At 31.7% G+C, this 9661-nt stretch overlaps 1 protein-coding gene across 3 annotated transcripts in view; it reads right to left on the bottom strand.

The window, feature by feature from the left end:
- Positions 1-1661: 1661 nt before the first annotated feature.
- The window catches only part of LOC111632198 (condensin complex subunit 3-like), a 73020-nt gene continuing 65020 nt past the window's right edge, over positions 1662-9661 (bottom strand). For all 3 annotated transcript variants that reach the window (XM_023376574.1, XM_023376573.1, XM_023376575.1), the window contains exon 19: positions 1662-1897. In XM_023376574.1, the coding sequence (XP_023232342.1) occupies positions 1845-1897 (53 nt within the window). In that variant the 3' untranslated portion in view covers positions 1662-1844. The remainder of the gene's footprint in view (positions 1898-9661) is intronic.

Below are 9661 nucleotides of genomic sequence, written 5' to 3'. Positions count from 1 at the left end.
AAAAAATTTATCGCGATTTTAATTTACCTTTAATGACGCGCTATTAACGCTTAATTGTTTTTTAATGTGGTTTTTTTTTTTATCAAATTTAATTGTTCTAAAGTTGTAGTGCACGGATTTTACTTTGGTAAAGTTATTTAAAGCTAGTTTCTGATGTCAAAAACGACCTCCAATAGTTTTTTTAATTAATATATTTTATTATATATACGTTTAATTAAGTCGGGGGGTCGGAAATCGCAATAAAAATTTTAATTTTTTAAAAACATTTAAAAATATACGGCCAGCTAGTATTCACCCTACTATAAACCCCTCTCCTCCCGAGACTTCTGAGAATGTCCCGGGAAATCCAACACCAGCTGTTCTCAAGGTCATCCAGCTGTAAACACAATGACTCATCGGTGTCAGATTTCACAGAAAGGAAAGAGAATGGAAAATAAAGTTTGAAGCTTTTTCTTTAAAATTAACGCATTTCTTTCGTTTCTTTTCAGTTTTAAGTATTTTTTATGTTTAATTACATTAACAATTTCTTCAATTAAAAAATCAACTTAAACCATTTTTAATTACTCCAAAAGCTCACATAACATTCTCAGAATAATGGTGTGAATTACAGTTTGCAAAAGTAAGCACTAAAACTATACCCTTGTAAATCTACATTACTTTTTTGAAAAAAAATGCAAACATATTACCTCCCATCAAATGGAAGCAATTGCACTTCTTTCTGCAAGATTATTATTCTACTGTAATTCAACACTATCAGGTCAACATGAATGCTATCTATTCAGTATGGTAAAATTTACATCAGTGTGCCCATCTTTCTCTCAATCACCTAACATTTATAAAATGAATCTAGGTCTATTTAAATAAAGCAGTACCTATCAAACTAGGATCCATCAAAACTCTCAGAAGTCTGAAGCAGAGCATTTAAATGTTTTTATAAACAATTTTCAAACAAATTTATATTTAAATTGAATGCACTAAAAATAAAAAAATTCAAACATACTTAGTGATTTTAATTCTTATACAAACTTAGTGATTTTAATTCTTATGAATTAAAATCACTAAGTTTCTTCAGCACTAAAAAGCATAAGCAGAACTAATAAAAATATTTTACTGTTATAACTTAGTGTCTCTACCAGGGCTGTGGAGTTGCGTAAAAATCTACCGACTCCAACTCTGACTCCGTTTCATATACATAACAAGTTGGTAAGTAAAAGGGACATCGGAGTCGGCGGATTTTTTGATGACTCTGACTCCACAGCCCTGGTCTCTACTGATAATTTCAGTTGTCATGGCTACTATATTAATGTAATTCATATATTTCTGTTAACAAAATGTGTATATGAGAGGAATAAGTTATGTTTGTTAAAACTGTACAAGGGCACTTATTTATAACTAAACTAATGTATATGCTTTGATAATCTATAATCTAATAAAATTATCATTCAGGCAATTATAAAAGTTAACAGTATTTGTTAAAAATCCATTCTTTGTATATAAAATACTTAACTTAAAATTTTTCTGTTACTAGGTAAAAAAAATAATAAAAACAGTGGCCCTGGAAATCAACAAAATAGGAATAGGCAATTTGAAAATGGCATATGCAGTAACTAAAAACGTATCAATTATATTCAATTTCTATAAATTAGCTTTTATGTATGCCAAATACCAAACTTTTATTATTTCAAACTAATTCAGTTAAATTGTACAATTATACATGTTTCACAAAACAAATATAAAAATATATATATATTCAACTGTTTCATGTATTAAGATTCTTTTACTTAAAGTAAAATGAAACAAAAATGCACAATGATTATTCAATTAATTAATTATTTAGAAAAGCATCACTTTTTGTTTTTCTTGCGTGATGACTTCTTTGCAGTAGAAAATGTTAAATCTGGAATAATAAACAAACAAATGAATTTATTTTCAATATAATTAAAAAATTAAAGTTCGAAAAGTGTATATTTAATTCATATAAAATTTTAACTTTAATTAAAGCAGTGTTAAATAATCTACTATTTTATTCTATATTAATTTCATAAATGATAAAAAAAACAACTGTTAAAAAATTAACAGTTTTTAATCTTTTGTAAAATATTTTAAATAACTATCATTCTTTAAATTAATTAATTAATTAAGAAGCAAATATTTTATTTTAGACATAACTCAATTTTTATAATTAATACATATATTTTTATGATCCAAGCCAAAAATGAGAAATTTACTTTTTAATCAGAAAACCATATATAGTATTTTAGGAGAGCAAGTCAAAATAAATTGAGACTGATTTTTTTTTCCTGTTGATAGTACAGGACAAATTCAAAATCTGTATTGATGAAAATAGTAGTTATTGATTTATTTGCCTAAAAAACTGCACAGAAATAGGGTACTCTGTTTGGTTACTAGAACACACAAAGCACACTAGCTGCTATCTATGACAAAATGAAGCACTGAATGGACAGTATACAATGAGAATTATACACACTAAAATTTTGTTTTCCTTTATGAAAAACAGTTATGGAAGATTATGAAATGTTGAGATAGATACTTATTAGTCCTACAGAAACTGCACTTTATAACTACCAACCACTTACTGTATTTGATGGTTATAGAGTTGATAGTTGAGCTTGAGGGTTGATATATAGTGAAGAAGCTCTTCCATAAACCATGGCATTTTGATGGTTCAAGACATTCTATGAAAATTGTAACCTGCCTTTGAAGTAGACTCCAGTGATTGTTAACTGAAGAACTCATTAGTCATCAGAAGACTACTGAATTACTGTCAATGAACTTTCTGATTTGCTGAATGTCACCCATAAGAATGTCCATACAATTCTACATGATCATTTATACATAAAACATGTGTTCTGAATGGTTTCCCCGGTTTTGACACTTGAGCAGAAGCACTTTCAGAATAAGTCCAAAAAGAAGTTGAAACATCTGGTGGCTAATCTGGACAACATATTTCTGAAATTACTTACCATTGATCATGAAACTATACTACATCACTTTGATCCTAAAAATAAACAGGTCAGCAAAGTGTAGAAATAGTCATCACTTTCTTTGATTGCCAAAGAATAATATACCATATATTGCACATACACAAACATTGGACTATTATGTGACCTGGGCTACTAATCCTTGTCTTCTGACACCACTGTGACTAGTGTCAGGTCAATATGGAAACATAGGTCACATGAGCGGTCACATGTGCAGGCTATTGGGCAGATGGAGTGAGAGACAGAGCACTGGAAGTGACTTGTGCAGAGACTAGGATAACAAAACAACCTAGTTTATTTTAAAATAATTTAAAGAAAAATACATGGACCCTGGGGTCTATAGGATAAAGGATATATTTAATTATATCCATGCCTTAACGAGTTCTGAGATAGAATGAGTTTACAAAAAGATGTGCAGTGATAGATACCTGACATAATGGTGGATTTCCATAGGCTGGAGTAACCTCATTGACTGGAGTCAGAAAGTTCGGTGAGTAGGAGACGAGATAGTCCTATGTGGTATTCGGTGACGATGTTAATGCACTCACTAATTCCGCAGGTGATCAAAAAGTTCACTAAGGTAAACGAGAAGGTGGAAGAGCCCAGAGGCGATGTGTGTAGTTAAACTGTGTGATAACTGCATTTTTGGAAGAATGGACGACGACTGCCTCAATTTTTCAGTTCCTTGTTATCTTCAACCGATGAACTTAAGACAACAGGTCGGAAGGTTACAAGAAAGCATCACTTTTGCTGCTGAGAACTCACTGAATAATTAGCTCCCAGGTGTGAAAGTTGACAGTTATCCAACAAAATGGTATTGTTAGGAAGTTATGTTATGATTTAAGTAAGTAAACAGATTACATATGGAGTCTCACAATAATACCTGGTCAGTTCTGTATACCCTGTTGAATCACATCCAGAAAATATGCCAATGGTTGGCAGATGCATCACAACAATGCCTGCCTCACACATTGCTAATATAATGATTGAGTTTTTGAACAAGAAAAACATTTCATGTATTCCACATCCACCATTCACATACAGCCCAGATTTACCATACTTTGACTTTTTCCTATTCTAGGGTTCACATTTGTCCCATTTTTCCTGGGACAGTCCCAGTTTTTGATAAAATGTCCCGGGGTCCTGATTTTTTCCCAAATGTCCCACATTTTACAGGAAATGTAACAATGTATGTATATAGATACAGTATGATATAAATAAAGAGTTATAGCATATTATTACAGAATAAATATTGACTATAAATCAATGCACTCGAGATTTTTGATAATTTTTGTGTTCAACTTTGGTGATTTACTTCTGTTTCATCTGGAACCCTGTCCAGCAGTCTGATCAGATAGACAGTTCATACGTAACAGTTTGAGCATATCATACTACTCATAGAAGATTTGTAGATTGTTATAATTTTTATTGTTTTTCATCTGCATAATGCAGAAATGTACATGCAGTATTAATGATAATATTAGAAGAGAGTTTCCCTTTATTAAAGGTATAGATGAAAGTGTGTAATGTATATTTTGTAACTAAATTTTCCATTTCACTTGGTGGTCAATCAGATATAATCAATCATGTAAAAATGAAAAAACATAAAAGTGCTGTTCAAATGAAAGTTTCCAGCAGCAGTATATGTAATTTCTTAAAATGTGAAAATCTGAAGTGAAATGGATAAACAGTTATCACTGGTAGCACAGGAAGCAACCTTTGCTTATCACACAGCAGTGCATAACCACAACTTTAAGTCCATGGACTGCACAACTGCCATCATAAAATACTTTTCAACAATAAATTCAGATGTTTGCAAACAAACTGCAAGGCAATAATCACTAATGTTATTGTGCCATTTACAATAAAGCAAATCAATGAAGACTTGAAAGAAGTTTGTTTCATATCAGTATTAATTGATGCATCAAACCACTTGGACAAAAAGTTAGTGCCTCTAGTTCTGAGATATCATGCGGTAAAAGGAGTTAAGATGAAGGTGTTATAGATAATTAATTTAGGTGGTAAAATTTCAAAACTGTTATTTTCTTACGTGTTGGAAATGTTAAAAAAGTTTGATCTCCTTGAAAAGGTTATAGCTTTATCAACAGATAATACAGAGACGAACTTTGGTGGAAAGAAGAGAAAGAATAATTTGTACTTCAAAATGCAAGAAAACACTATCAACCATTTAATTGGCATTGGTTGTCCTGGCCATGTGATACATAATGCTGTGCAGCCTGCTGCATATTGCCTACCTGTAGATAGTTAATAGTTAACAAGATTTACCAACATTTCCACATTTATTGTGGAAAAGCTGAAAAACTCCAATTATTTTGTAAATTCACCAATAGAGTATAAAACTGTTTTATGTAACAGCAAGACAAAATGGTTCGCTCTCTTGCCTGCATTCTAGAGAGTTATTAGAGAGGTTGCGGCCGACGTTTTCGTCACGAAAACGTGTATGTCGGACGTTCGGCGCTGCCTTTCCTTAAGCCTAGAAGTTTGACAATGGCGTTTGGAATATCGAGCGCAATTCCACCGACTATCCAAACACCATTGTCAAACTTCTAAGCTTATGGGAAGGCGGCGCCGAACGTCCGACGTACATGTTTTCGTGACTAAAACGTCGGCCGCAACCTCTCTATTGACTTTTTCCCGGCATTAAAGTCATAAAATTGAATATCAAACTCAGATTCTTTTAACCCTGGGGTAATGCAGTGGGATGTTTCGCCACCCCCAATGTTTCAAAAGTTGCACTATTCATAGATTTCGCAAGAAATATTTGTGTCCTCTTCAGTAGCTTCATGATTTTATGTATAAAGCATGCTCAGAAATTACTACAATGCTGCAGAAATTCCAGTAAGAGAAAAACAACAGTTCTCAGTGGGGTGTCCAAACACNTGCATGTGTGAAAAAGATTAAGTGAAAAATGGTGCAATATATTTGCTCATTTTACAAAGCAAGTTATAAATGTTTAGAATCTAAAATGCCTAGTTAGTTTTTGTTTGGCACTCCCAGGATCCAATGCAGCCGTTGAATATACTTTTTCATCAATAAATGTAATGTGGACATACCAAAAAAAAACCACAGACTTAAAATTGAGATGATGAAGGTTTAACCATTTTAAAGACCCATTTTAAGGATTTCTCTTCTGCTGAGTTCAATGTCCATATAATAAATAAAAAAACTCCTTGAACTGGTCCATAAATCTGATAAATATTTTGACGAATCTAAAATATACAACTTAACTATTACGTATTTTTTAAAGCTGCAACTTTTCTAATTAAGTGTGTTTGTGAATATTTTTTTGTAATATAATTGTTTTTGCAAAAATAAATTTCAATTTAAAAAAAGTAAGCCCGAAAAAATGTTGGGGTGGACAAACACCCCACTGCATTAATGCCAAAAAAAAAAACTCAGTGCACTAACGCAGGGTTAAAACATTTAATAAAACATTTAACACCTTATAATGCTGAGAAATATTTATTAAAACACAAACGTTTTCAGCCTAATGGAATAGGTCATCATCAGGTGACAGGCTATTGAACATTACAAATTCAAAATTAAAATGTAAAATAAATTAACCAATTACTATACAAAATAACTATAATAAACAGATTGAAGCCATATTAATATAAATAATAAAATAAGGCAATATAAAACTAAAAACAAAAATAAACCTAAAAGATTAAATGCACAAAAAGATTAAATTCATAAAAATATATATATCAAAAAGCATCTCATTATAAAGGCAAATAGGAACTAAGAATTTGTGTGTTTTAACTTTTCTTTTACAAAGAACTTCCATGCCGAAGCTAAACCATCAGCATCCCTTGCACCGATACAGCCGTCCCTTAATTTACTCTTATAAATTTCAATTTTTTCATATTGCAAAGCCAACGATGGGGACCGCAACGGTCTTGAGAATAGATGCTTCATTCCATTTAACTACTGAAGCCTCTGCCTGTGCCATACTTGACAAAACCATGGTACAATGTCCTTTACTAATGTCATATCTGTGTTCTTTAAGCCTAATAGCCAAATTTTATCTAGTGACTCCAATATAGTCCTTCATAATTCCTAGCTGTTGGGTTTCAAAGGGTTAACCTCTTGCCTCTTTCATAACTTTTTATTAGCCCTTCAATTGTACTTTTGCGGTAACCCAAATTTGAAGCTAATTCCTTAATTCTGTCAATCTCTTTAATCCCTGTCCAATACATTGGAGCAATAAGTAAACGCTCTCCTAATGAGTGCATGAAATGCTGACATTTTGTATTCATGTGGGTCATTCAAATTAGCTGGTATGTAGAGAGGATTGTGTGTAGGTTTTATGTAAATGCTTGTTGTTATGCAATCTCCTTTTAATTGTATGTCCATATCTAGAAAATGTATTCTTTCGTGACTCTTCTGCCTAGTTTAAGTTTCAAACCATCATTGTTGGTGTTGCATTTAATCTTTTAGGTTTATTTTTGTTTTTAGTTTTATATTGCCCTATTTTATTATTTATATTAATATGGCTTCAATCTATTTATTATAGTTATTTTGTATAGTGATTAGTTAATTTATTTTATGTTTTAATTTTGAATTTGTAATGTTCGAAAGTTCCGTTTTAACGTAATTTTTAAAAGTTGTTCGATAGCCTGTCACCTGATGATGGCCTATTCCATTAGGCTGAAAAAGTTTGCGTTTTAATAAATATTTCTCAGCGTTATAAGCTGTTAAATGTTTTATTAAATGTATTAAAGTCATATTTCCTTTCCATTGACAAATGTCCTATCAGTCTAAAAAATTTCTTTGAGAATCCCTTTCACTTATACTTTTACATTTTCTTGCTAGCCAGTTAAAAACCTTTTCTGATACCATCAAGTATGTTGAAAAGCAAGAGATAACAGTAATTGAAGTAAAGGAAGAAGTAAATAAACTTGTGGAAAAGTTAAATTGCAGAAAGACAGAAAAGTTTCTTATTACTACTATGATAAATCAGTTGCAAAAGTTAGGAAAAGAAGAGCACAAAACAGTTGAAAAGTTTGAAAGTTATGCAGTAGATTTCTATGACACTTGCATTGAATATATTCAGGAGAGGTGTATGCAATTTCTCATGCCTCTCCAATCTATGGATTAGGTCAATTTGAAGAGAAAGGAGCTGATGGACTTAGAAGAATATACAAGAAAGCTACATATTCTCAAAAAAAGTGTCACCAAATTTTACTGTGAATGAAGAGGACTTATTTGATGAGTTTGCATGTGTGAAAAAGATTAAGTGAAAAATGGTGCAATATATTTGCTCATTTTACAAAGCAAGTTATAAATGTTTAGAATCTAAAATGCCTAGTTAGTTTTTGTTTGGCACTCCCAGGATCCAATGCAGCCGTTGAATATACTTTTTCATCAATAAATGTAATGTGGACATACCAAAAAAAAACCACAGACTTAAAATTGAGATGATGAAGGTTTAACCATTTTAAAGACCCATTTTAAGGATTTCTCTTCTGCTGAGTTCAATGTCCATATATCAAAAGAAAAAACACTTCTTGCCCATAAATCTGATAAATCTAAAATATAAAACTACTATGTATTTTTTAATGCTGCAACTTTTCTAATTAAGTGTGTTTGTGAATATTTTTTTGTAATATAATTGTTTTTGCAAAAATAAATTTCAATTTAAAAAAAGTAAGATATTATGTTAATGTGTGTATGGTTGTATCAGTATGTTATTAAAGTGCAACATATGATATTTAATAGATTTAGTTTTGATTTTATTCATTTTTTAACATGTCCCACTTTTTTTACAAAATGTCCCAAGTTTTATACGTAAAAATGCAGAAATGTTCCAGTTTTTAAAAAATATTATGGGAACCCTATCCTATCCCAGTATAGAAGCTTAAGTTATGAGGGGCCCATTTCCTGTCCTCAACAGCAGTAGTTAAAGCGTGTTTGTTAAGTTATGGCAACAACACTTGGGCAATCTGCCTGGGGGGATGCCTTCCAGGAGGTCTTTTTAAGGGAAACTGGCCCCTATTTAGGCGTCACGTGGAGGCTGGCCACGTGGAGAAAACCCAGAAAACTCCACGTGGCCAGCCTGTCCAAGCAAGGTGCAAACCCATGACCAAACTCAGTGTTCAGGGTAAGAAGACCACTTGGCCACTGGTGGGCCAGTGGTTAAAGCAGCAGAAATGATTCTGAAGAACATCTTAAAGGATGGGCTATTACACATCTTCAAGTACTGGCAAAAATAATATATGAAGTACAGTACATTCAGTTTCATGGAGAATACTTTAAAAAAGATCATAGTTGTTATGCCTCACATCAATTATAACATGAGAAAAAAAATCAATTTCAATTTGTTTTTACTTTCTATTGTATTGCAGGTTACATAAGTATATATATTCAGTAAATAAGCACTTTGGACATCTAGATGGTTGAGCAGTTAAGGTGTCAGCCTACTTGTTCTACGGAATCTGATATTATTATTATTATAATAATATCAGGTCAGTCCATAAGTTCGTGCGCATTTTTATCTACAAAAAAAGCAACAAAAAATTTTAATTAAATTTTATTTCAATCTATAATGTATTCACCATTATTTTGTACAATTTCTTGCCATCTTGATGGTAGCTTTTTAATCCCGTCTTTGTAAAATGATTTCGGTTTTGAATCAA

The sequence above is a fragment of the Centruroides sculpturatus genome, unplaced genomic scaffold, assembly GCF_000671375.1.
Source record: "Centruroides sculpturatus isolate CEXI.00-Female unplaced genomic scaffold, Cexi_2.0 scaffold631, whole genome shotgun sequence".
Taxonomy (NCBI): Eukaryota; Metazoa; Arthropoda; class Arachnida; order Scorpiones; family Buthidae; genus Centruroides; species Centruroides sculpturatus.
Note: the sequence above shows the minus strand (reverse complement) of the source record. Positions and strands in the feature narration are given on the sequence as shown.